Raw genomic sequence first — 25070 nt, 5'->3', positions numbered from 1 at the left:
TCAAGTGCCTTGAATGTTTGCGAGCAAAACATAACCTGCTGTGTTGCTTGAGTTGGAGCTAAGAATGCATCCAGCTGCGTGCATTCCAAGCTTGATATCATTGTGGCTTCGGCAGGCCCCGAGCAAACACATCCAATCTACAACATCGGCCTTAAACGGCATGTTGAGGATCAAATTCTTGGCTTCCACCAAGTAACCAGTCCTCGCCAATAGCGCAACCATGCAGCAGTAATGCTGCTTGATGCAATCCATTCCGTGATCCAGAGAAATTGAGAGAAAGCAGGCTCTTCCACTGGAGAGCTTTCCCTCATGGCTGGAAGCAACCAAGTACGAAACGAAACATGTCTCATCCGGAGGGCTTACGAGCTGCATTGAGTCGAAAGCCTCAAACACTCTCATAGACTGGCCATTGTGGCAGTAAGCTGCTAGCATTGTGCTCCAAGACACGCCACCGTGGTGAGGCATTGTCTCAAACACACGGCTAGACTTGTAGATTTGGCCATTCTGGGCGTATGCTCCAAGCATCGAGTTCCAGGTTGCCAAGTCTCTTTCCGGCATTTCCATGAACATCTTGATGGAGCTTTCAAGGTTTTGAGCTTGGTTGTACGCTGCCAGCATGATGTTGCATGAGATGAGAGTGAACTGTGGCATCTGATCAAACAAAGCTTTGGCCTCCTCTAGGTGTCCATGCAAAGAGTAGGCATTTAGCATGCATGAAAGGGAGATCACGTCTTGTTGAGGCATCTGGTCAAATGTAAACTTCGCTCCTTCCAAATCGCCCTTTTGAGCGTATGCTTCCAGCATCGACGTAGATGTCACCATGTTTATCTGCGGCATCTCATCAAACATTTGCTTGGCCTTGTCAAAATTCCCGGCTTGTACATACATTGCAAGGAGACAGTTCCAAGTCACCAAGTCTCTTTGCGGCATTTTATCAAAAAATGCTTTAGCTTCTCCTGAATTACCACTCTCGGCAAGTGCCACCAACATTGAGCTCCAGGTGACAAGATCTCTTGCAGGCATTTCGTGAAACATATGTCTTGCTGTTTCTATATGCCCGTTTTGGGCATAAGCTAATAGCATAGTATTCCAGGAAACCATATCCCTCTGGGGCATATCCCAAAAAACAGTTTCGGCCTTTTCTATTTCTCGATTTTGCGCAAAGGCAGCGAGCATACACGTCCATGATACTAGATCTCTTTCGGGCATTTTGCCAAACAAGTTCCTAGCTCTCTCAAGGAGGCCGTTTTGGGTATATGCAGCGAGCATAGAAGCCCATGCAACTACGTTCCTCACAGGCATACGACTAAATATTCTAAAAGCGTCTTCTACATGACCACTGTTACCGTAAGTTACCAGCATTGTTGTCCAAGCCACGAGATCTCTCTCTGGCATTGAGAAAAAGATATGCTCGGCGTGCTCCAAGTGCCCATTCTGGGCGTATGCTGCTAACATTGACGTCCAAGTTATCAAGTTTCTTAACGGCGCGTTTTCGAAAGAAGATCTTGCTTGTTGGATATCGCCGTTTTGTGCAAACGCGGATATGATAGTGTTCCATGACACGAGATCCCTCTGAGGCATCGATCCAAACATGTGCTTTGCTGCCTCAAGATGACCTTCTTTGGCATATGCTGCAAGCATGGTAGTCCAGGCGATCAAATCTCTTTGCGGCATCTCGTCAAAGATATGCTTGGCGTCGCGGAGGTATCCATTCTTCGCGTACACGTTGAGGATCAAAAACCAGGAAAAGGCGTTTGGAGAGACCATGGCATCGAAAGTTCTTTGCGCATCCTGGACGCTGCCAAACCTGCCGTAAAGATCGATCATCTTGTTGTTGAGAAACACGTCGTTGGGACGAATCCCGGCATGGATCTCTCGAGCAAAAGAGAGGGTCCGGCATGTCTGGATGAGCTCCAAGCAATCCACCTTCAAAAGATTTGACTTTCCCGCGATACGGAGCTTGCGGCGCTTCCGAGATAGCACTGCTGTCGCGCCCGAGCTCCTTGTCACCACCCCAGGTCAGCGGTTGCGTTCGAGCCGTACAAGGAGGTCGGACAAAGTCCCCAACAAAGTCCACGCAATGAATCAGTCCATGAGCATTGACCATGATCCCAAAGTGTTGAAGTGAAGCCGCACGACATCACCTACGTGAGCGTGCTCACTGCTTGCAAACACGCTGTGGTTAACTCCTCAAGGAGCATTGAGCCAACGAGCTCCAGCGTTCTCTGGATGATCGAATTCCATCCCGATTAAACATCCAGGGCCTCCTCAAGCTTGGACAATTCGGGCATGGAACTTTGTCGTGGACAGGCATTTTCTCAAAAGTAACAATGACGAACATGCCATGCACAGATATAATGAAAGCATGCTCTCGCCTTACCTCGTCTAGATGCCCTGACACGGCATCTTCCGCGAGCATAGTAGTCCACGACACAATATTTTTCTAGAGCGTCTTGTCGTATCATATTTGTACCTGGTCCACCAGGCTTTGTGGCTGCACGCTTTGGCGTTTTTCTTAGAGAAACTCTCTTACCATATCTAGATGCCCATATGTGGCATATGCTATAATGAGCGCCTCCTAATGTTTTAATCGATGTGTATGGGAAGTGCAGAAGGATTTACGAGACCAGAGTGGTTTTTGGAATGCTTCTATTATTTCCGAGCTCGCACAATCACCGCAGCAAGCCTCACGAAGCCAGGAACATCACACATGAGACAAGTGAGATCGATCATGAACGAAAATTCGTATTTTCATCTCACATAATCCTTCACCTGGACGAGTTCCACGTCGAAGATCTCGAACTGCTTGGAGCTGAAGAACGTCGAGGGGCCGACCGGAGGAGGGACGACAATTCTTCGCTTTCCAGGAACCAATCCACCATCGCCCAATCGCGTCTTGGATGGTCGATCCTTCTTCCGAACTCAAGAGACATCGCTTGGGCAATCGCCGCTGTTCCAGATCGAGGTAAATCAAGATCCGGTGCTCGTGGTTACATACTTCACGACCTTGACCTTGAATCGACGAAGGATCGATTGGATGTCTTATTCTTGCTGGATGCTGGATCGTGTCAAAAGAGGAGAGGAAGAGGGAGATATCGATCGATCAATCCCACGGGGAAAATTCTTCTCTTCCGGGAGAGATCGTCTAGCTGGAAAACGATGAGGGAGATTGTTTCGTAGCGGAAGAATTGCCGCTACGTGGATTGATTAGTTTGTGTGTTATTTGGTGAAGTTTTTCCACGTGTCATCAGTATCTTTGTCACAGTCGATAGGCAAATGTCACTTTGCTTTTTATTATAAAAAGTTTGATTAAAGTAAATTGAGATCGTCTCAGAATCAATGGTTACCTACTTAAAAAGGTTCCAGTATGCCTAATTTTTGTATACCTTCAGAAAATGAACCAAATAGGGAATCCATTCTATTTTGTCTATTCAATCCCACAAAATCCCATCTTCTCGTTGTCAGCAATTTTGCCTTTCTGGGTTGAACCGATACAGCTCCGGGGAGCTCTAAAGTTCCAAAGATAGAATCTAGAACAGCTAGAAAAATTCTTACTTGACATCGTCTCAGCTTGGCCAGCTGTCATCCGAGCAGACAATCCATTGTAGTGTTTGTAACTGTAGACGATTGATTGTTTGGACCAACTCAGCAGAATAATAGATGGCCTGAATCCGAGAGTTTTAGGGACGACGGCATGTAAGGGGATTGTATAGAAGGAGAAGCTTTCAGCACATCACATTGCAACAAGTACGTATAATATATCAAAAATACCCAAAGCAATGTTAATTTACAGGAAAATTATTGGAGCAAAGTATTTTTACCAGGGATTGCACACCACTATGAGAGGCTATGGTTTTCTCTCTGCTAGAGATAGCGGAGATCATGGAACTCACACTGTTTCAATTGCCGCGGGGACCTTTGTTAGAAATGCCAACTTTTTGGGACTTGGGAATGGCACAGCTTCTGGAGGTGCACCAAATATCGCTGATATTGTGGCTGGATTCGATAGTGACGATGGCGTTGATATTATTTCAATGTCCCTGGTGGCTGATTACCTTTCTTACATACATGATAGTGTTGCTATGGCTGGCCTTGCAGCAGTTGCAAAGGGAATTGCGGTGGTGGCTGCTGCTGGAAATAAGGGATTGAATATGTCCGTTACAAACACTAGCTACCAATTTAGATCGTGAATTTGTGAGCTACCTCTAAGGCAAGTACTTTTTCAGACAAGATCACCCAGCAAACTTTTGTTTTGATCCGAGGGAGCGAGCTTAAACAAGAATTCTACTGGAGGGTGGTAACCGGTGGCCCTTGGATCCAAACTAGGATACGATGGCGTTGATCCTGCCACAAGGTGTGTTCCTTTAGGAGCATTTTTCTTAAGCTGCAAGGCTCATGCTTTTGGTATGACAGCGCGCTATGTTTGCATGGATCCTGTCAAAACCAAAAGCAAAATTGTTGGATGTCTCAAAGGGGACTATCCATTCCCAGGCCAAGTGGTGTTACATGCAGTTGGTGTAGGCATGGTTTATCTTGGTATACGTCCCCAAGCCATAGGGTTTACCCACAATTTATTTATCAGAGGCAGAAATGACGAGGTTTTATGCAACTCTGCACAACTTTTCATGGTATATTTTCTATTTGCCTCAATAGCATCGTTAGGTATAAGTTGACGCTTTTTTTGTTTGAACTTTAGTGAAACTACCTATCAGGGGCCTATGAACATTTTAAAAGCATAGTCCCACCATGGCAAACTACTCATCCCGTGGCCCTAGTATTTCAAACCCTGCCATCATCAAGGTAAAGATTTAATCCGTGAATTTCTCATGCTCTAGGCATCTTTTTCAGCCTGATGCGGCGGGAACATTTATTATAGCTGCAGCACCCGCAAGGAATAGGTTCCAGACAATGTCTGGAACTCCCTCTTGTCTCTGGGATTGTTGCATTGCTAAAAGTTGATCATCCTGAGTGGTGTCCTAGAGCTATCAGGTTACAACTGGTAGGATTGACTATGAAATTCTGCATTGTTGGATCTAATGGCTTAGAATTATACAGGTTTTGTAGCTGGTGGGCTTACGATGGAAAACCATTTGGTTATGGAGGTGGACATGTTAATCCCAATGTTGCAGCTTGTCTACGATCTAAACGTGTCAGACTACGTTGGACTTGTGTTTGGGCTATTTTCTGGCCAGAAAGTTGTGCCCAAAGAAGAAAGTTCTGCCATGAAGGTTTGGAGATTGTTCAAGCAATCCAGCTCAACTATCCATCAATTGGTCTTGCTGATTTCTCTGGGAAGAAGTTTACGAATGTTGGGCACAATACGTTTGTGTACACCGTGAGTGTTGAAGAGCAAGAGGGAGTCAATTTGATGGTCAAGCCGAGAGAATTGAAGTTTGACCACATTGGTCAAGTAAAGACTTCTTGGATGCTGATCCTGTGAGAAAGAAGATAAGAAGTGCGGCTTTTAGGTCACTGACCTGGAAGGACAAAGGTCACGGAGCAATCTTGTTTTCAAGACAACGTAAAACTGGAAATGATTAAGCAAGATTAACTTTAATTCGTACGCGTTTTTAACGTGGCGGCGGCTAGAACCCTAAAAGGCGGCGATGGGGAAATCTTCCAAGGACAAACGGGTGGGTCTCGCGGTCCTGTTCTTGCCCATAAGCATTTTTGCTGCCGCGCAGGACATCTACTATCGGAAGGCCAAGGAAGAAGGATGGCGCGCTCGCAGCGCCTTCAAGCTGCTCCAGATTGACGAAGAATTTGGAATCCTGCAGGGTGGGTTTTGTCTATTGGCGATTTTGGGGTCCTTATGGATTTGACAATGTAGGTGTGAAGCGCGTTGTTGATCTGTGCGCGGCTCCTGGAAGCTGGAGCCAGGTATGGAGTTTTGGATTTTCATGTACAACTGGTAGCGACATTCACAGGTTCTAAGCAGGCAGCTCTACGTTCCTTCAAAGAGCGATAAGTAAGAGCTTTGCCTTCCTTTTTCTCTCCTTTCTTTGTGAGGAAAAAGATTTATCACTGTGTTCTTCTAGGCAGGATGACCGACCTCTTATTGTGGCTATTGATCTGCAGCCAATGGCCCCTATTGATGGTGTCGTTCAAATTCAAGGAGACATCACTAGTGCACGAACTGCCGAGTTGGTTAGTAGAATCTCAAGTATTATGTAATGTTTGAAGCTTTTTTTTAATTTTTTTCCGTGGTTTTTTTGTCCTCGTAGGTTATTCAGCATTTCCATGGTTGCCAAGCCGACTTAGTTGTCTGTGACGGTGCCCCGGATGGTGAGATGGTCCCAAAACAATTGCTTTTGGTCTAAAATGTTGAACTTACAGTGACGGGACTCCACGACATGGACGAGTTCGTCCAGGCGCAGCTTATCCTAGCGGTAACAGTTTTCTAGCTTGTAAAGCACAGTGGAGTGACCATCGTTTCGATGCAGGCGCTAACAATTGTAACACACGTTCTTCGGCCAGGCGCGAAGTTTGTCGCAAAGGTTTTCCGGGGGAAAGATATCAGCCTGTTGTACGCTCAGGTAATAGCGTTTTAATGGTTGTACGCTTATCGTAAACATGGTTTGTGCCAGCTGAAAATGTTTTTCACGACTGTGACTTGTACGAAACCAAAGAGCAGCCGAAACTCGAGCATAGGTAAATCCTTGTCATGATTTTCTACTCCGATCCCTCACGATGCTATCGCTTTACAGAAGCTTTCGTTGTTTGCGAAGACTATCAACCTCCGGAAGGCTTCGAGCCACGGAACTTGTATGATATCTTGGAGCAAGCTAGCGGAGCATACCCGGAACTCGGTAAGATTCTTTTCCTTTTTTTCGACACTCCAAAGCAGGCTTGCAAGCAAATGATGAGTACTGGATTCCCCTTCATGACTTGAGTGATGAAACATTCCAGTTTCTGATGCCATGGTATTTTGCGCGTGATGAAATCACGGATTCCCCTTCATGATCTCTATGTGATGATCAATCCACTGTGCATTTCTGATGCTTCCAGTTGCTTCGTCTCTACGACAGTGTTCTAGATAATTACGTTTCTCACGGCTTGTTCCTCGTGCAGACTGTTCCAGCGCTTGGCTCGAAGGACCAAACAAAATCATGGTACCATTCCTGGCGTGTGGAGATTTGAGTGGCTATGACGCCGATCAATCGTATCCTTTGCCCAGCGAGGATTATCAAAGCTTAGCTCCCGTGCAGCCTCCAATCGCGCCAGCGTACAAGACGGCGTTGGGCCTCGAGAAGAAACTCCAGATGGTTTGACAAAGTTAGAAAGAAAGTTTTGTATTATAGTTATGATAGAAGTTTGGGCGCTTGTTTTTAGGGCTCTTGTTTTTTAGGGTTCTTCTGTTGGGAATGAATGAGGAAGGCGCCCCAGCTGGTCCGGCCCTCGATTCAGCGGCATCGACGTGCCATCGCTGCGTGGAAACGATCAAGCTCGAGCACCAGCTCGTCCGGGTGCCTTACGAAGTTCTCAAGAGGTCTGTACGGCAGGGCATTCGCGCAGTAGAGAAGGAGGTGAATGGCATCACTGGCGCTGTTGCCGAGGCCGGCAAGAAGGAGGTGTCGCGAGACGCCGCGATCAAGCAGCTGGATTCGTGCGTGAATCGCTTGAGTGGATTGAAGAGAAAGGTAGTGGCGGTTTTTTAGTCTCCTTTTCGAAGATACGTCTTCCTTTGGCAGCTCCGGGAAATGCACGATGCGGAAGAACAAAATCTCCAAAGATCTCGAGCGAGGTTGGATCACTTGAGTGACTTTTGCAAGGATCCAAAGTGGAAGAAAACAAAGCTTGACAGAATTCTCGTGGACTACCTCTTGCGTTCGTCTTACATTAACACCGCGACTAAACTCGTCGAGCATTCGTCCATTCAGGTATTGCTCTGGAAATGTTTGTTTTCTCTCTTCACTATGATCAAAGTAGTGATCCTTCGAATCCAGGATCTTGCAGACCTTGGCCTTTTTGCTGAAGCCCAGCAGATTATCGAGGGACTGAAGAGCAAGAGCTGCACGTATGCACTTAACTGGTGCTCGGAGAACAAGGGAAAGCTAAAGAAGACGCTGGTAATCTTTTTGCACGATCGATTCGTTCTAATTTTCTCGTCTGAATTTCTAGAGTGTATTCGAATTTAAGCTGAGGATTCAGGAGTTCATAGAACTCGTTCGAGCGGAGAAGGCATTTGACGCTGTGTTATACGCTCGCAAGTTTCTCTCGCAGCTTGCTGCTGTTGATATGCAACACTTGCAAGAGGCCATGACAACTCTAGTACTGAAGCAAACAACAGAGTGTGTCTTTTACAAGGTGAGTTTTTTTTTTTTTTCTTTCTGTTTTGCTTCCTCAAAACACCTTTTCGTGCTTTGTATTGCCAGACTTTATTCGATGACAACCAATGGGAGAAACTAATTCAGCTCTTCAAGGACGAGTTCTGCAAGATGCACGGAATGACTTCTCCGTCCTTGCTACACATTTACATCCAGGCCGGTCTTTCAGCTCTCAAAACACCGTAAGCTTTAGTTTCTTGTCGCCTTGCCTGTTCTCATTTCCTTCTCTTATCGTTCTCTAGGCTGTGCTACGAAGAAACGTGTTTGAAGGACGATCCTTTCTCGCATGAAGCGATCAGGAAACTCGCGGAGCCACTTCCGTTCATGAAGCACGTACGCTCGAGGCTCATCTGTTACATCACGAAGGAGCTTATGGACGAGGACAATCCTCCAATGGTTTTACCGAATGGATACGTTTACAGCACAAAGGTTTTGTTTCTCGATCCAGATCTCTCAATACTTTCTTATTCTTTTTTTTCTTATTCTTCCAGGCATTGCAAACCATGTCCGATCAAAACAATGGTCTCGTGACTTGCCCAAGAACAAACGAAGTTTTCGCTTTAGCCACCGCGACAAGAGCGTTCGTCTCTTAACAAGGCTAACAAGAAACAAAAAAGAAATGTACATTCAATCGGCGCATTCATTGCCAGTGTAAATCCACCGTCGATCAACACCCGCCTCACAGTGATAATCCAACGGCCTCTATTCTTTTAGGGTTCTTCATCCTCCTCTCTCGCCATGAAGGTGATTGTGGTGTCGCGCAGCGGGCGGGAGGTCGTCAAGGGCGGCATTGAGCTCCCAAACGAGGTAAGAATCATCTCCGGACCAAGATCTACCGGAGGGGTGGAGGTTTTCCACTGTCCATGTCCGATTTTCTCGTCCCTCTCACGGCATTTCTTCCCCAGGCGTCAGTGGATGATCTCAAGCGGGCGATCTCCAAGCGCGGTGAGTATTTGACCACTCTCTCCCTTTCTCAGACACACTGATTTCCTTCAAACCTTTTTTTCGTAGTTCCAAAGTACTATGCCTCGAGGCAACGCCTTACTTTACCTCTAAGGACCGGCCAAGCTCGTCCCACGGTACTAGAACACGGCAAAAGCCTCAAGGAATACTTCGAAAGCAGCGATGGTGGAGAGGTGGTTTTCAAGGATCTGGGACCCCAAGTCTCGTATCGGACCTTGTTCTTCTTCGAGTACCTCGGCCCACTGGTGATATATCCGCTCTTTTACTTCTTTCCGGGCATATATTCGCTGCTTTTCTCGCTCCCGGCACGGACCGTGACGCACCCCGTGCAAAAGTATGCGATGTGGTACTGGACACTGCACTACTCCAAGCGAATCCTCGAGACTTTCTTCGTCCACCGGTTTAGCCACGCCACCTCTCCGCTGAGCAACGTTTACAGGAACTGTGCTTACTACTGGCTCTTCGGTGCCTTCATCGCTTACTTCGTCAATCATCCGCTCTACACGCCTGTCCCGGACAAGCAGATGTATCTCGGCTTCGGTATCGGGCTCGTCTTCCAGGCCGCGAACTTGGTCACGCATATCATCCTCCGGGGGCTTCGCCCGGCCGAGGGCAAAGGTGGCTACGTTATCCCCTATGGCTTCGTGTTTAACTTCGTCACCTGCGGGAACTACACGACCGAGATCTACCAGTGGCTTGGCTTCAACATTGCGACGCAGACGGTGGCTGGCTATAGCTTTCTTTTCGCTGCGACGTTCATCATGACCAACTGGGCCCTTGCCAAGCACAGGCGGCTGAAGAAGGTTTTGCATCTTCTGGTAGTGTTGCTCATCTTTTCACGACTTTTGCGCTTCTCTTTCGCAGCTGTTTGACGGAAAAGAAGGGCGAGCCAAGTACCCGAGGCGCTGGGTGATTTTACCCCCGTTCCTGTGAGCACCGCGGGGTCAGGTAGACGTTTTGGCTTCCGTTTTTTTCCTTCTCCCCTCTTTTGCTTTTCATGTTTCAAAGCGCATCTCAAAGGTTTTCTTTTCCAGCTTATCTCAACATCAGCCAAAGTGGCCATCGTTCTTTTGACAACAGAGATGCTCTGAGAGGGAGGAGGCTATTCTATTCATCCACCATAAGAGCTTGGGCTCTTCTCATGTAAGGTGTGGCTCTTCTGTGAGTTTATCTTTATCTTTATCTTTATCTTTCGGTACTAACTTGAGAGGGAGACATCATCCATTGCATTACTGCTTATCATACCTTGTTCCTGCTTTCACTCATTCCGGAGCATCTACTAGAAACCTTTGTCAGTCTCCTTCGTGGTCCCCGGCGCGATTCAGAAAAAGATAAAGAGCGCCTAAACATGAAAGTGCATAAACACGAGCGTTCGTTTCCTTCGCTACAGAAGAAACCCCGTTTCGGTCGCCCATCATCCTTGCTTTCCATTCTTTCGACATCATCAACTTGACAATATCATGGCCGCCCCTCCCCCCACTTTGCCTTTTCCTAATCCCCAAGCGCTGTGATCTTCCTCTGTGCTCAAACGCATTGATCTTTCCTTGTTTTTTTTTTTTCCGGTTTTCTTTTTTCTTTTTCGTTTTTTTTTTTTGCGCTTGCTTGATTGCTTGCCCGGGTCCAAAGCGAATGTAGCCAACAACCGCGAAAACTCCATCCATCCATGGCCGAGCACGCGTTGTTTAGTGTCCAAGTGGGATGGAAGGGAGGGAGGGAGTGTGTGTTTTTAATATGGACAGGAGTGGTACGCTCGCCAAAGAGGTCCCCACAGCACAAAGCACTTGGGGATCATCGCCAAAGCTTAGCACAGCGAAAGCGAGCGAGCGGCACAGCGCCAAGTTAAACAAGGCCAAAAATAATGCTGGGTGACGACATGGAGCAAAGACTTAGAAACTCCACACTCTTACGTACAGGCCGCGACAAAGAAGAGGCCCCCGCGCAAAATACCATTCGTCTGGAAGAAAATCAAAGGCCCAAATGGTTTCCAGGTATTATAGGCGAAGGGTGTTCCATACACGCGATCGATTCATCCATCCAAATCCCCTTCTCTCTTTTCTCGGTTCGCTTGGAAGAAGGATAAAGGGGTTATTGACTTTGATGGCGTCCGTACGAATGGGATATTCCGCGTCGCCTGCGTACGGAGGGGCTGGGGCGGGCGGTAAAAGGTAAAAGCGGTTCCCTGTGGTGAAAGAGTTAATTTACCCGTCGGATTTTTTAATGCCTTGTCTTTGGGGTCTCGATTGAAGAGGGAGGGGGGCCGCGGCGAGCAGAAGGCGCTGGCTATGGCGGCTTGATTCTCTTCGACGGCGATCGGGCTCTCCTGCGACAGCGTCTTCATTCGCGCATCCGGTTTGCCGCGGCTTTGATCGTCCCTCTCTGGCAGGGTTGTTCTTCATTCTTGTGATTTCTCCTCCATTCTTGCGATTTCCTGGCGATTGCTCTTGCTTCTGATGCATTCTCCCTCCCGGCAGCCGAAATTTCCTCCGGTCGTGTCACTCCCAATTTCCTCCCCCTCTCCCTGTGCTGCTGGCTCTTGCTGCCCGTCACGATTCCGAGCCAAACCCCATCCAGGATGCCCGGCCTCCTCTTCCAGGGGCCGCGGAGGATCGAGATCGATCCTCCTACGCTCTCTGATCTGCTCCATTCGCGCTCCATCGACAAGGATTTGAGCCTAGAGCCTCCGCTTTCCCCTCTCACCCCCGGGGGCAAGCACAAGGCGTGTCGGCCGTCTCTCTCGCAGGCTTCTTGGATCCACAGCTTCAAGGAGCTCGAGAATGGCGATCAATCCAAGACCAATATTTCGTCGTCGCGCTCGTCCGGGGGAGCCGGGGACCAATGCGTTGCTAACAGCAACGGCGAAGGCGATCACGATCTCGCGGCGATGGTTCACGAGTTCATCGAGGACGGTAGCCGCGACCGCGACGAGGGCGACGGCGACGGCGCCGATGGCGCGCCACCGGGAAGCCTGTGCGACAGCTTGAAGGTTTGTGTTCTCTCGCTTGCCGATAGATGCCCTCTTCTCTAGCGATTTTCCTCTCCTCACGCTTCCATCAATCCCGCAATGCAGGTGTTGGGATCGAGCAAGTCGGGCGTGGAGGTCGAATTGGTGGCCAAGGTCTCGGCCGTGCTGCTGGCGATGTCCGAGGAGGGCATGGCTTGCTACGGCGATCCAGGCAGCGATTGCAAAGGCGCTTGCGTTCGTCAGCTGGTGGCCAAGCACCTCAAGTCGCAAGGCTACGACGCAGCCATTTGCAAATTGCGGTGGCCAATTTCGGGCAACGTGCCAGGAGGTAAGGCAGATCCACCCAGAGATGTTTGCCTTTCCCTCAGCACTTCCACTGTTCTTGCCATCATCATGGATCTTCACTGCCATCCTAGACAGATTGATCATAGGCACCATGTCTCTTCGAAGAACTTTTCTTATTTCTTCGTGGTGGGGGGCCTCTGATCGTTGGGTGGTTTTGTCCAGGTGACTACGAATACGTTGACGTTGTATTCGACAGCGGGGGCCAGGCCGAAGATCGCCGCCTGATCCTCGACCTGGATTTCCAGTCCCAGTTTGAGATCGCCCGGCCGACCCCGAGCTACCGCGCAGCGCTCAAGCTCCTCCCGGTGGTGTTCGTGGGCAGCGTCAAGAAGCTCCACCGGGTGCTGGAGATCATGTCCGAGGCAGCCAAGCAATCGCTGACGCAGAACTCGATGCATCTCCCGCCGTGGCGGACGATCGAGTACATGTTCGCGAAGTGGCTGTCGTCGCCGCACGAGAGGATCCGTGGCAGCAGCAAGGTGGTTCCGCTCGCCACCCCGGATCCGAGCTTCAAGCCCGCGGCGGCGCCGGGCGCAGCCCCTCGCCAGGCATGGAGGTTTTGTTGTACAGAGAATAGCAGCAGCAAAGGTAGCAGCAAAGGTGGGTGCTGTGATCAACTTAGGCGGATCAAGGAGGGCCTCCGAGCAGCGGCAGTGGAAGTCGACGAGGCTCTTCCACCGCGTCGAAGATCATCCAGCCATCGAGATCGTGAGGTTCGTGTACATGGTTACCGGCGTAGCGCTAGCACAGCACCGGGGTTTCAGAATTGGTAGCAAGGAGCGAAGAAGGGGGGAATTGGAGCTCAACTTAACACCCCCGATCAGAGATTGTTCCCTCCCGGCCCAAGAACAAAGAGGAGAAGATCTCATCTCCCTCCCGGAAGTTTGTCTTCGCTCTTTCTCCTCGCGTTCCTCGTTTTTCATCCATACTTTTAGCCTATAGCTATAGGGAGACTGCAAACGGAGGCTCTGGTTACCTTACGTAGCTAGCTACCAGTTTTGTTTTACGCTCATACCAGATCAACAAATTTGTGGTTTGTTTGGTAAGCGTTTGCGTTTAGAGAACATGTTGCCTCAAATGGGCATCTTGTTTTTCTCATTTTCATTGCGTTGGTTGTTTGGTCGGTTCTTTGCAGAGTCAGTCGTTTTCTAGGTGCCGCTTGGTGGCATTTGGATGGAGCGAGCGAACAAATCCCAACCCCCCATCCCGTTTCTCGTGAATCCAATTCATCGCAAGCAATCTTGTTTGTTTCGGGTCGTGACCACCCAGATCCTCGCCCCACTGCTGCTTGATCTTGTCCTCTCGTTCCGTGAGCGTGTTTTAAGTTTCTGGATTCCAGGCCTCTCTCGGGGTCGCGGTCGCCGATTGCGAGAGAGAGAGAGCAGAGCAGAGCGAGATGGTCGTCATTGTATCTGATTTTCTGCGATGCCAATCCTAGAGCTAGAGTAAAGATATGCTCTTTTTTCTCTTCTCGCCTCTAGGATGCATAGATTTTTCCTGATTGAATCTTTTTTTATTTTTTTTCTGGAATTTGAGATAAAGAGATAAACAGAATAATATTTAGAATAATATTAAATAGAAATAATAATACTGCGTTGTTTTATTTTCAATCTTTTCTTTCTCTTGCGATCGTGACAGTAAAGTCCTGGGCAGTCCTTTCAGCAGCAGCTGAATTGAATTGAGACCTGGTACGATTTGGAAGATGCTCCTGTGGTTGGCCAGACCAGCCTTTTTTTTCTTAGGGCAAGCCACGGGCACGCGAATTTTACCGGCAGTCTGCTCCAAAGTTACATTGGTTGGTTGGTTCAGATATCGCAGTCCAAATGCTGCAACGCTTTTTCGAAAATAATCATACTGTATAGTATACTGATTCCATATGTGAAAATACGTTTTCTTTGTTTTTCTTCTCTTTTTCTTTTTCTGTTCATATGTCACCTAGCCAGCCGACGCTTGTCAAACAAAAACAGGGATACATACTATGTAATGCCCCGCGTTAATAAACGCGGGTGACGAATCTCTTTGGCGGGATCGACACAGCAAAGACAAGCTAATTTTTTACTTAGGGTCTACCGTTAAGTATTGTCGAGTAAGTAATTGACACTCTTAACCATACGCGCGTATGCTAAGAATGTCGCTGCGCATGCAGATGAGAATCCATAGTTTACAAATTGAAGCCACGCACAAGCAAACAAGTCCCACGTGTACATCAGATTCCCAAGCAAGCCCGCTTGAGAGCATATGCTGAAACAGTCGAGTATATTCTGTGCTCGAAGCCCTGGGATTGCGGAATTGGCTCGCCTCCTCTATGAGTGCATCAGGTCCAGGGATCTGCTCCAAGGGCGGCGTCTCCATGCCCAGATCTTGCGAGAGAACTTCGGTGGCAGCAAATACCTCGCCAAGATCATCCTCCAGCTTTATGCCAAATGCGGGGATCTGGAAGCGGCGTCGGCGGTCTTTGCTTCTATGGCTGACAGGGACTTCGTTTCATGCAGTATTTTGCTCCTCGGGTTTGCGCAGATTGGATCCACTGCAGAGGCAAAGGCCGTTTTCGATTCGATGCCCACGCTCAATGTCGTGGTCTGCAACACCATGGTTGGAGCGTATACGCAAGCAGGGCATATCGAAGAAGCGCATATCATCTTCCAGAGGATGCCTATGGTAGATGTTGTGACGTTCAACTCGATTCTGGCAGGGGTGGTCAAGGGCGGAGCGGTTGATGAGGCATTGACATTCTTCTCTCAGAGCCCAGAACACGACGTAGTTTCTTGGAACTCTATCTTACATGCATATGCCCAAGCAGGGCATCTGGAGGAAGCAACGGCGATTTTCTGTTTGATGCCGGAATGGAGCTGCGTCTCCTGGAACGCGCTCTTGGCAGCAGTGTGCGACTTTGGAAGCATAGATCACGCACGGGAAGTGTTCTCTCAGATGCCGCAGCGCAACTCTGTTGCATGGAACACCATGATTGCTGCAGTGGGGCAGAAAGGAGAGGATTTGGGCCAAGCAAAGCATCTTTTTGACACGATGCCGGGTGATCGATCACTGGTAACTTGGGCAGGGTTGATCGGGGCATTCTGCTCGAACTCTCGCCTGGATGATGCAAAATCTTCGCTTGAGCTGTCACCTTGTTGGAGCTCCAGCGTAGTAAGTTTAATAGCAGTAGCGTGCGTGCAGGATGGACGCCTTCACGAAGCAAGAAGATGGTTTGAGATACTGCCGGAGAGAGACACATTAGCTTGGGTATCCATGGCCGCAGGATATGCCCGTAATGGGTACCTTGCTGAGCTTGAATCTACAGTCAGAAAAATGCCACAGTGGCATCCGTCAACTTGGCACTCTCTCTTGCAAGGCTACGTTAACTGTGGAAATTCAGAGGAGGCAGAAGGAGTGTTCTTCAAAATGGAGGGAAGGAGTGTTGCCGCCTGGACGTCTATGTTATCAGCGTATGCCCAAAGAGGGCATATAGATCCTGGGAAGCTGCTGTTTGACAAAGCGCCAATGCACGACAGGGTAATGTGGAATACGATGTTGAATGGTTTTCTCCAGTACAATGACTTGGAAGCGTTCAAAGAGGTGTTTTACGGGCAGGCCTTGACCAGAGACATCACGTCGTGGACTGCACTGTTGCAAGCGTATTTCCAGGCCGGTCAAGTCCAGGAATCCCAAACCGTGTTTGAAAGGATGCCACAGCAAGATGCCTTCTCAGCGGCCACAATGCTGGCGGGATATGCTCAAAACAGGCACATTGACGAGACCAAGGCACTTTTTGACCGGCTACCACACCGGAGTAACGTCTGCTGGACAGTCATGATAGCTGCGTTAGCATTGGCCAATAAGAAAATTAATGAGGCCCTGTTGGTCTTCCAGAAGATGCCCATGAGAGATTCTATGCCGTGGAACGCCATGGTGACTGCATATGCCCAAACCGGGCATTTGCTGCGAGCAAAGGAAACTTTTGACGGCATTCCTCATAAGTGTCTGCTCTCTTGGGCGGCGATGCTGGGTGGATATGCCCAAAACGGTCGTGCTGAAGAGGGCATCACCTTGTGGCGTCGACTGGGGCAAGAAGGAATTGCCCCCAACGAGATCGCCTTCACAAGCGCATTGGCACTGTGTGGCGGCGCGGGGATGATCGAGGAGGCGGCACGGGTATTCCAATCCATGGCGGCGGATCATGGCGTGAGGCCATCGAGGGAGCACTACAGCGCGATGGTGGACGCTCTTGCGAGGGCTGGGCATTTGGAGGAGGCCGAGGAGCTCCTGGCTTCAATGCCATTTCCAGTGAATCCAGTGACCACTACTTCGATTCTAAGCGCTTGTAACTGGCACAGGGATTGGACAAGGGGGGAGCGAGCGGCTCGTGGGCTGCTAGAGATCGACTCTACCCACAGCGGCCATTACATTTCCCTGGCGAGACTAGTACTTTGACCGGTCTAGACCAATTAGTCAACGAATAGTGGAAGATCCGTATCTCCAGCGGTTGAATATTCGTTTCATGGAGTCGGATCTTTGGATATGCTTCTGCGAGCTCCACTTTGGTACGTTTGCATTTTTTTTCACGGTGTCATAGTGGAGTGATCGTTTTCACTCCTCTCTTCTCTGAGAATGGTGTTTGAAGGGCTCCGTGGTGTTCGCCTCGAGCACTCTGTTGCTTCAAGCGAGGACGAGGAATGGTATGTGAATGGATCGAAACATCTAGAGCTTTCCCTGGTTTATGGAAATGGGTGTAAGAACAGGACGATGGAGCGCCTGAAATCGCGAGCACAGCCTGTGAGGCGCGTGTGGCTTTGCTGGTTACGTCCTCTTTCGAAACATAAGCGCGGTCAGTTTTAGAAATAGCCTTCGTGATCGAGAACTTGGATTTCTCCACTAACGCAGATGATCACTGCTTTCTCGAGACAATTGCTAACGTCGTGACTTCGTTACCCTTCATCTTTGTTGGATTGCAAGCGCCAAGGTTAGCTATGAATTCCATCCATTGTATTGAGAGCATAACACTTTGCTCGCAGAAAGAAGACTGTGAGCAAGTTCTATGCCGATTCCTTGATCGGTGTTGGAGTTGCCTCGAGCTTGTACCACGCATCGAGAGGAAAATCTCGACAACTTCTAAGGCGCGGAGACTACACCATGATCGCAACCTCAGCTCTGGTAAACTTTTCCTCAATCTTTGCTCATGGCAAGGTTTTTTGGATCTCTCAGTGTCTATCAAGAGCTCTTCTACAATCCGAGAACTGGAAAGGATTGTTCGTCTGCTCTGCAGCTCTCGCCCCGTTTCAACCATTCCTCGTGACCATTCTTCACACTGGACTTACCGAGGTGCGAAGTTTTCTAGCTCGACTTATCGATCGATTCTGATTTTTTCGACTAGGCCACTTTCGCAAGGCGCGTGCAAACACAGCCTCTTCTCAAGCCAGCTCACAATCTCCACACCATTTCCTCGCTCGCCGGAGCCACATTGTTCCTCGCAGATGGTCTCTATCCACGGACTCCGTATCTCCACGCCGCGTGGCATCTGGTCGCCGCTGTGAGCGTTCTAACTTACAACAAGCTACTAGAATGAAAATGAAATCCTGTAAAACCCGCATTCTTTCGTGTTGAAAATTTGAAGCATATTCCCTCCCATTCCCGCTCAGAAAGAAGAGCCATAAGCGGCTGACCATTAGAAATAGAGCCTCGAGAGATAAAATGGAGATAACAGGAACATACTGCAAGTAATATGCTTGATCAAACTTGTTTGGAAACTCTCGATATGAGATTCCAAAGTAGTTTCAGTGTTATATCTTGAGGATGGCGAGTGAAGAACATTTGGAAGAGCAGTGGCTGCAGCAGCAGGATTACAAAGACGAAGATAAACAAGAGGGCGAGCAGCCATCAAATCTACTACCAGTGCCAGCAGTGGAGTTCCAGACCAAAGATTTGCTCAAATGGATGGAAATGGTGCCAGCCTTCTCGCTTCCAAGCAGCAAATACTTGACGAGCGAAGCAGAGCTGGATTGCTCGAGGTGGCTGAGCCTGGGAGTCGGAGAAGAAGCCCCGCCACCACCGCCTCCAAAAGCAACACGCAAAAGGTCTCGCTCGCCAGCTGATCCCCACGACTTTGATAATCTTCCAAAGCGGGGGTGTCTCGGCTCCTCCAGCAGCGATCAGCGGCCGGATCCAAGGAGCACCAGGGAGCACCTCTTCACCAAAGTTCTCACAAGGAGCGACACCAGCAAGCTCAACCGGCTGCTCGTCTCCAAGAAGGACGCCGAGCGCTGCTTCCCGCTTGTCATGGCCGGGAATGGAGAGCCCTCCGCCTCCCCTTCCGCGGCAAGGACGAGAGGAAGTAGCAGCGGTGAGGATGGCAACCGGTTTGTAATACTTGCGTTCGAGGACGAGAGTGGAAGAACTTGGAAGTTTAAGTACACGCACTGGTGTAGCAGCCAAGGCAATGTCTTCACCACCGGATGGATCAGCTACGTCAATCATAATGGGCTGCGTCACGGGGACGAGGTCTCGTTCTTCCGCGATTCGTACACTAACAAATACTATCTGACATTCCGGAAAAAGAACCATAAGGCATAGCTCCAGTTAGAAAACTTTGTATCAAGCGAACAATTCACACAAAACGTTACCTTGCCTTTGGTACCGTCGCGGCATTTGCTAGTAGCACGTATGTCTCAGCTCCACCACCTTTTCCGGTTTCAAGAATGCTTCTAGCAGCTGCGAGCATGCGTGGAGAGGTGCTCCTGGATGCCGTGAGAAAGCATCTCCATTTCAAAGTCCCATGCGAAAAAGGCATGTTGGCGACGAGATCTTGGGCCTTTTCGATATGCCCGGCTCGGCTCAGGAGGTCGACCATGCAGAGGTAGTGTTGCTTCGTCGGTTGGATCCCAAAGTCGAGCGTCATGGAGATGAAGTAGCGCCGGCCTTCGTCAACTTTGCCCAAGTGCGTCACGGCGATGAGGATGGAGACGAAGCTCTCTGCGTCGGGAGCATGAGCGAGGCTGATCTCGCCGGCGAGCTGCAAAACGCTGCTGGCGTTGGAAGCGGCGAGCATGGAGTTCCACGACGATGGGGTCGTTTCCGGAAGAGCGTCAAAGAACCTCTTGGCTGACTTGATATCGCCATTGCGAATGTAGGCCGTCAGCATTGCGTTCCGGGAGATCACGTCCCGGCCTGGCATGCTGTAGAAGAAATCTCTCGCACGCCCGAGATGCCCGTTCCGAGCATATGCCAGGAGCATCGACGTCCATGAGAGCAAGTCCTTCTCGGGCATACACGCGAAAAATCCCACTGCGTCGTCAAACTTGCCACAGTTGCAGTAGAGGGCCAGCATTGCATTGGAGGACGGGAGATTCCAAAGCGGCATCCTGTCAAAGTGTGCTTTCGACTCCTCGAGACGACCTTCACGGGCATAAGCTGAAAGAACAGTTGTCCAGGAGATTATATCCTGCTCGGGCATCGTAGTGAAGACTTCTAGTGTCTCCGACAAACCACTGCTGCTGCTGTCTTCCAGGCTCGAGGCTAGCATAGTGTTGAATGAGACTAAATCCCACTCCGGCATTGAAGAGAATACCTGCTTCGCCTCTTTCAAAAGCCCATTCCGGACGTAAGCCGATAGCAGTGAATTCCAGGAGACTATATCTCGCTCTTCCATCTCATGAATTACTTCCCAGCACCTGGAAAAGTCCTGAATCTCGGAGAAAACTCCCAGCATGCACGTTGACGAAACCATACTGAGCTCTGGCATCGTTGAAAAGAGTTCCCTGGCCTCTCGGAGATACCCGTTTGTGGCATAAGCCGCTAGCAGCGCGTTCCAAGCAACCACGGTGACGAACGGCATCTGGTCGAAGATGGCTTTGGCGTGCTCGACGAACCCGTTCTGGGAGTAGACTGTCAGCATGACGATCCAAGAAAAGAGATTCTTCGTTCTGATTGCGTCGAAGACCTGTCGGGCGTGTCCCACGCTTCCAAGCTTGCCATACATGTGAACCAGTTTGTTATGGAAGAAGACGTCTTCTTTGTCCACAAGGGCGCGCTGGATTTGCTCGTGAATGTCGGCGGCCACGGCCAAGTTCCCACATTTATCTATCAGCTCCACGTAAAATCTGCGCTGCATGTCCTTAGCTAAAAATAAAAGTTCAAACTTAGGCTTACCTCCAAGTTTCTGCTCGATGGCTTCCGTCTCGAATGTTCATGTTTTGGTAGTCCCATTCCCGGCACAGGGCCACATTAATCCGATGCTGCACCTCAGCGACCGTCTTGCTTCCATGGGAGTCCTCGTTACTTTCGTCAACACGAGAAGCAACCACGATAAGATCCTGAAGTCCAACTGCGAAGCTGATAGCTTGAGATTTGTAAGTGTCCCAGATGACTGCCTACCTCAAGCCAAGTTGCTGAGCCACCTGGAGCTGTTTCTTGACACTGCCGCAACGTCGATGAGAGACGAAGTTGAGAAGATAGTTGAGCAGCTTATGGGAGATCTGTCAGCTCCGACTATCACTTGCATTATATCGGATGCCTTTTTCTACTGGACGCGAGATGTTGCTCAAAAGTTTGGGTTCAGCCGAGCATGCTTCTGGACGTCTTCTGCAACATTCGCGTTGATATCCTGCTACATTCCTTTCCTTCGAGAGAATCTGGAAGATGGTAAGCATGACTAGCAGGCGAAATCTAAAAAACAGAATAATATTTTCTCACCTTTTCAGGAGGAACTTTAGACGGTATCCCCGGGCTCCCTCCGATTCCTGCACACTACCTTCCTTCTAGGTTCTTAGATGGCCATGAAGACCATATCAGGCACCGAATGTCCATCGACAACAGTGACGCGTGGGCACTAGTAAATTCCTTTGACGACCTTGAAAAGGAACAATTTGATCAGCTTCATAAGAAGTTTACAAGCATTGTGGCTGCTGGGCCATTCATACCTTCAAAAGAGTATAGTCGCTCTGTGTGGGAGCAAGAACTCGGCTGCATGAATTGGCTCGACCAGCAGCCACCTCAGTCCGTTCTCTACATATCCTTTGGAAGTCTGGCAACTCTCTCTTTGAACGACACTCAGGAGCTTGCCGACGGTTTGGAACAAAGTGAGTACGCATTCCTGTGGGTTGCTCGCTTGGACCTGATAGAGGAAAACAGTGAGTTTCTTCAGCAGAGGTTCAAGCATAACAAGCGGGGCATGTTTGTTACCTGGGCTCCTCAGATGAAGGTTTTGCAGCATAGCTCCATCGCTGCATTTCTGACGCACTGTGGATGGAACTCGCTGATGGAAGCTATAGTTTCAGGTGTTCCAGTTCTAGGATGGCCATGTTTTGCAGAGCAGAAGTTAAATTGCTTATTCGCAGTGGATCGGTGGCAAGTCGGGTACCATGCGTATAACACCAGTATTGGGCCTACTGCAAAAGATATAGAAGAAATGATACGCAAGATTATGCTGGCCGAAAGTGTCCCGAGGAAAAAGGTCGAGGTGCTGAGCACCGCATGCGTGGAAGCTCTAAAACGAGAAGGCTCAAGTACGAAGAATCTGCAAGCCTTCGTAGCAGCCATGCAAAAAACAAGCACTGTAAAACTGCAAAGTTAGGATGAACATAGAAAGCGTTTAACTGGAAGTGCTTACCCGTGTCGTCGCAAGAAAGATAAAGAATCACGCATTTTCTCTGTCATCGTCGAGTACTCCGTGAATGCCACTTTGATTGACGACAAACTCGCACGACCTGTAAGGTAAGTGTGGAGCGAACAAAACGTGTAACTCCCTCTTTGTACTCTTCGAAACTTCGGCCACATCTTGGTGGTCCAGCTTTGGACGCTTGGCTGTAGCTTCCAGGAATTCCTGGCTCCTTGATAGAAAAATCCTGATGTTGATGCAATGCCCCCACGCTAAACCCAACGCTGGAGCCACCCTTCTCCGAGACGATACAAGCTCCGCAAGATTTCCTATCTGGATGCCGCTGGATCCGTCCATGCAATCCATCACCTGGTTCGTTACTACGACTGCCACATCGTACCTGTGAGCCAATCTCTTGAGCTTGGCGGAGACCTGAAAGAGGGTTGCAGCTCGGACCACCATCTCCGCTCTGTTGTTCTCGAATTCCGAGCGAAACAATGCCGCTATGGAGTCGATCACAAGCAGCCTCACCGGCATCTCCCGCTGCATCTCGAAGAGCTGCTCCAAGCGATCGAAGAGGGCAATCAGCTCTTGGATCGTTCCAACCGCTTCCACGAACACATTGTCGCAGGGATCAAACCCTAGCCCCCTGGAACTCTGGAACGCGCTAGCGAGCTGCCGCAACCGGCGACCTGGAAAGTACCCCTCCGTGTGGATGTAGATCGCCGAGCCATTCGATCCCCCGAGAGACCCTGGCAACTGTACCGTGACGAGTAGCTGGAGCGCGAGCTGCGTCTTGGCGGCAGTGCTCTCCCCAACGAGCTCCGTGATGGCGCCGCAAGGAAATCCTCCTTCCAAGACCTGATCCAGCACCGCGCAGCCCAATGTCACGCGCTGCCGCCCCCGGATCACCTCCATCTCCCAAGAACCCTAAAACGAGAGCGCGGGGAATTCAATTTTTAAAATTAACTTTCAAATTCAAATTTTAAGCTCGAGTTTTTAAAGACCATAGGAAAACTTCCCCTGGAAAAACATCACGACCACAGGAAACGATAAGAACATCGATCCATCACAGGCAAAGCAAAAATCGTCTCTAGGCCGGTGTTGGAGCCGGCGTGGTAGTGGTAGTCTGACTCTTAAACTTCGCCAAGCCCAGCACGATCTGGTAGTCCGCTGGCCTGAGCAGCCACTGGAAGCTCCGGACGATCACATCTGGAAAGATCGCCACCACCACCACCAAGAGTTGTAGCAGCCAGTAGCTCGGGGACGGTGCCAAGACTTCCACAAACTCCCTGAAAGCCCCGGTCGATAGCTCTGGCGATAGCGAGCCGTAGACGATGAGGAAGAGAAACCAGACGAGAATGCTGCCCCAGATCAGGAAGTGGTGGATCCAGGTGAAGTAGTGCACGTAAGTGAAGAGCTGGAGATTGGGTACCAGGACCAGTCCGGTGAAGAGTGCCGCTCCGAAGTCCTGGAGCGCGGCTGGCTGCCCGTTTGATCGGAACGCCGAGACCAAGTAGAGTGCCACCGGGAAGAAGAAGATGACGAGCGATGCGTAGACCGAGTGGATGATAGATAGAAACACCAGCTTCGTGTTGAAGTACTGCTGCCTCTGGCCTGCTCGGTAAAGCTGCGGGTATCTTATGCAGTCGTCGGCGGAAACGTCCTGGTCTGTCGTTCCCACCGCTCCAACAGGAAGTGCGGTGAACACCGTGCTGTAGAAGGATGCGTACCAGTCGTCGTAGAGAGGATTGCCCGAAAACACCGTGAAAATATTCGAGTAGACAGAAATCCAGCCTATGAGGCAGACTTTGAACAAAAAGTAGCGAATCTGCGGAGGGCGAAATGCATGGGTGTGAGTATCAGCAAAGACTCTACGACCGGAGAAGCTTACCATGACCGAAATACGTCTATAACACCAATGACCATGTACAAGGAGTAGTCTCTCCAAAAATCGGAACTTTGCGATGGTAAAATCGGCAGCCATAGCAGCCTGCAATCAAAACACAGACAAAGGTTTTAGTCCCCTAGAGAAAACAAGAGAGTTTTTTACCTGAGCACCTTCGACGCCAATAATCCCTACACCAACGTTGGCAACCTGGATCATTCCCACGTCGTTTGCCCCGTCGCCTATAGCCAGGCAAAGCCTGTCTTTACCCAATCCCTTCATTACCAGCTTCGCCACGAATGCCTTCTGCTTGGGTGAAACTCTACAACAAATAACCGAGGAGCATTTTGTAGCTAGCTCCATGAATAAGTTCTGCAAATCTCCCGTCAGTATGACTGCCAGTGAATCACCATCGATAACAAGTGCATAGGCATCATTCACAGCGTCGTCCATCTTTGTGTAGCTGCTTCTATCTCTCGACATCGTTCTCTGTAGGTTCTGGCTTCCAAAGGATCGAAAGCTTGAGACACCTCCGCTGTCTCTTTGAAGGATATTAGCAAACCTGCCAGACCCTCCTTCATGACGACTTGACGAGTTCCCGCGTGGAAGTTCATCCAGCTCAATGTTGCTCTCGAAGGCTCTCAGGCCGTCGTCGAGTTGCTGACGAACCAAATTTTGCAGCTCCTGTAAAGTTGCCACAAGTTAATTGATCCCAAGAAAGGCTTCATAACACATACATCTTTTCTTCTTCTCGCTCTTTCGTCCGGGGACAATCCTCCATGCGACAGCTTCTCGTCAAGAACCTGCACTGACGATCCTCCCAGGCTTACGATGAGTTTATCCATGCCGGGTCGCAGTAAACTGTGGAAAAAATACCATACGAACATTTAAAATAGATATGTAAGAAAAAAGCGGTGCCTTTTACCTGCATGCGTAGCCAATGTTAATAGCGGTCTCCATCTTGTCTCCCGTTAGAACCCATATTTTGATTCCTGCCTG

At 49.5% G+C, this 25070-nt stretch overlaps 11 protein-coding genes and 1 non-coding gene across 14 annotated transcripts in view; 8 read left to right on the top strand and 4 right to left on the bottom strand.

Annotated features, from left to right (window-relative positions):
* LOC112346750 (pentatricopeptide repeat-containing protein At4g02750-like) lies at window positions 1–2419 on the bottom strand. The gene is made up of 3 exons (XM_024676339.1): window positions 2381–2419; window positions 2149–2225; window positions 1–1999 (listed from the first exon to the last, which is right to left on the bottom strand). The coding sequence occupies exons 1-3, from the start codon at window positions 2417–2419 to the stop codon at window positions 1–3; spliced, it is 2115 nt and encodes a 704-aa protein (XP_024532107.1).
* Window positions 2420–5585: 3166 nt separating this feature from the next.
* Window positions 5586–7331, top strand: LOC9640271 (putative tRNA (cytidine(32)/guanosine(34)-2'-O)-methyltransferase). Its single transcript, XM_002971699.2, has 11 exons — window positions 5586–5633; window positions 5685–5778; window positions 5831–5880; window positions 5928–5968; window positions 6039–6147; window positions 6225–6285; window positions 6337–6389; window positions 6444–6536; window positions 6588–6651; window positions 6708–6809; window positions 7072–7331. The coding sequence occupies exons 1-11, from the start codon at window positions 5607–5609 to the stop codon at window positions 7269–7271; spliced, it is 894 nt and encodes a 297-aa protein (XP_002971745.1). The 5' UTR covers window positions 5586–5606; the 3' UTR covers window positions 7272–7331.
* On the top strand, window positions 6854–6920 carry LOC112346864. The gene has a single exon (XR_002992595.1). It is a non-coding gene; the product is annotated as a small nucleolar RNA snoR60 (small nucleolar RNA).
* Window positions 7332–7348: 17 nt separating the features above from the next.
* Window positions 7349–9018, top strand: LOC9640270 (protein MAEA homolog). Its single transcript, XM_002971698.2, has 7 exons — window positions 7349–7640; window positions 7692–7880; window positions 7947–8069; window positions 8122–8307; window positions 8376–8509; window positions 8570–8756; window positions 8819–9018. The coding sequence occupies exons 1-7, from the start codon at window positions 7365–7367 to the stop codon at window positions 8918–8920; spliced, it is 1197 nt and encodes a 398-aa protein (XP_002971744.1). The 5' UTR covers window positions 7349–7364; the 3' UTR covers window positions 8921–9018.
* A 23-nt stretch (window positions 9019–9041) lies between these two features.
* Window positions 9042–10503, top strand: LOC9640269 (very-long-chain enoyl-CoA reductase). The gene is made up of 5 exons (XM_024676550.1): window positions 9042–9134; window positions 9233–9272; window positions 9339–10093; window positions 10155–10238; window positions 10325–10503. The coding sequence occupies exons 1-4, from the start codon at window positions 9066–9068 to the stop codon at window positions 10221–10223; spliced, it is 933 nt and encodes a 310-aa protein (XP_024532318.1). The 5' UTR covers window positions 9042–9065; the 3' UTR covers window positions 10224–10238; window positions 10325–10503.
* Window positions 10504–11447: 944 nt separating this feature from the next.
* On the top strand, window positions 11448–13643 carry LOC9640268. The gene is made up of 3 exons (XM_002971696.2): window positions 11448–12273; window positions 12358–12580; window positions 12760–13643. Exons 1-3 carry the CDS (start codon window positions 11863–11865, stop codon window positions 13368–13370), a joined length of 1245 nt encoding a protein of 414 aa, XP_002971742.2. The 5' UTR covers window positions 11448–11862; the 3' UTR covers window positions 13371–13643.
* Window positions 13644–14797: 1154 nt separating this feature from the next.
* LOC9640267 (pentatricopeptide repeat-containing protein At1g09410, mitochondrial) lies at window positions 14798–17850 on the top strand. Its single transcript, XM_024676539.1, has 2 exons — window positions 14798–17270; window positions 17334–17850. The coding sequence occupies exon 1, from the start codon at window positions 14836–14838 to the stop codon at window positions 17023–17025; it is 2190 nt and encodes a 729-aa protein (XP_024532307.1). The 5' UTR covers window positions 14798–14835; the 3' UTR covers window positions 17026–17270; window positions 17334–17850.
* LOC9640266 lies at window positions 17177–18176 on the top strand. Of its 2 annotated transcripts, XM_002971694.2 has the most exons (5): window positions 17177–17419; window positions 17476–17554; window positions 17607–17745; window positions 17797–17913; window positions 17966–18176. In XM_002971694.2, the coding sequence occupies exons 1-5, from the start codon at window positions 17203–17205 to the stop codon at window positions 18155–18157; spliced, it is 744 nt and encodes a 247-aa protein (XP_002971740.2). In that variant the 5' UTR covers window positions 17177–17202; the 3' UTR covers window positions 18158–18176. The 2 variants fall into 2 exon arrangements, with proteins under 2 accessions (XP_002971740.2, XP_024532319.1); XM_024676551.1 differs by having other exon boundaries at window positions 17607–17913.
* Window positions 18177–18381: 205 nt separating this feature from the next.
* Window positions 18382–19166, top strand: LOC112346813 (putative AP2/ERF and B3 domain-containing protein Os01g0140700). The gene has a single exon (XM_024676552.1). It carries the CDS (start codon window positions 18385–18387, stop codon window positions 19159–19161), a length of 777 nt encoding a protein of 258 aa, XP_024532320.1. The 5' UTR covers window positions 18382–18384; the 3' UTR covers window positions 19162–19166.
* On the bottom strand, window positions 19140–21545 carry LOC112346811 (pentatricopeptide repeat-containing protein At4g02750-like). 2 transcript variants are annotated; one of them, XM_024676543.1, is made up of 5 exons: window positions 21507–21545; window positions 21280–21436; window positions 20962–21238; window positions 20737–20911; window positions 19140–20687 (listed from the first exon to the last, which is right to left on the bottom strand). In XM_024676543.1, the coding sequence occupies exons 4-5, from the start codon at window positions 20775–20777 to the stop codon at window positions 19208–19210; spliced, it is 1521 nt and encodes a 506-aa protein (XP_024532311.1). In that variant the 5' UTR covers window positions 20778–20911; window positions 20962–21238; window positions 21280–21436; window positions 21507–21545; the 3' UTR covers window positions 19140–19207. The 2 variants fall into 2 exon arrangements, with proteins under 2 accessions (XP_024532311.1, XP_024532312.1); XM_024676544.1 differs by lacking the exon at window positions 21507–21545 and having other exon boundaries at window positions 20962–21218; window positions 21280–21301.
* Window positions 21546–22033: 488 nt separating this feature from the next.
* On the bottom strand, window positions 22034–23101 carry LOC112346749 (DNA repair protein XRCC3 homolog). Its single transcript, XM_024676337.1, has 2 exons — window positions 22196–23101; window positions 22034–22139 (listed from the first exon to the last, which is right to left on the bottom strand). The coding sequence occupies exon 1, from the start codon at window positions 23099–23101 to the stop codon at window positions 22223–22225; it is 879 nt and encodes a 292-aa protein (XP_024532105.1). The 3' UTR covers window positions 22034–22139; window positions 22196–22222.
* A 33-nt stretch (window positions 23102–23134) lies between these two features.
* LOC9639995 (probable phospholipid-transporting ATPase 8) overlaps window positions 23135–25070 on the bottom strand; it is a 4914-nt gene continuing 2978 nt past the window's right edge. Inside the window, exons 4-8 of the mRNA XM_024676336.1 lie at window positions 24997–25067; window positions 24809–24932; window positions 24237–24755; window positions 24078–24176; window positions 23135–24014 (exon numbers count right to left, since the gene is read on the bottom strand). Of these exons, the coding sequence (XP_024532104.1) occupies window positions 23277–24014; window positions 24078–24176; window positions 24237–24755; window positions 24809–24932; window positions 24997–25067 (1551 nt within the window). The 3' untranslated portion in view covers window positions 23135–23276. The remainder of the gene's footprint in view (window positions 24015–24077; window positions 24177–24236; window positions 24756–24808; window positions 24933–24996; window positions 25068–25070) is intronic.

Source organism: Selaginella moellendorffii, unplaced genomic scaffold (genome assembly GCF_000143415.4).
Source record: "Selaginella moellendorffii unplaced genomic scaffold, v1.0 SELMOscaffold_17, whole genome shotgun sequence".
In the NCBI taxonomy this organism is placed as follows: Eukaryota; Viridiplantae; Streptophyta; class Lycopodiopsida; order Selaginellales; family Selaginellaceae; genus Selaginella; species Selaginella moellendorffii.
This window is presented reverse-complemented; position numbering and strand designations above follow the sequence as displayed.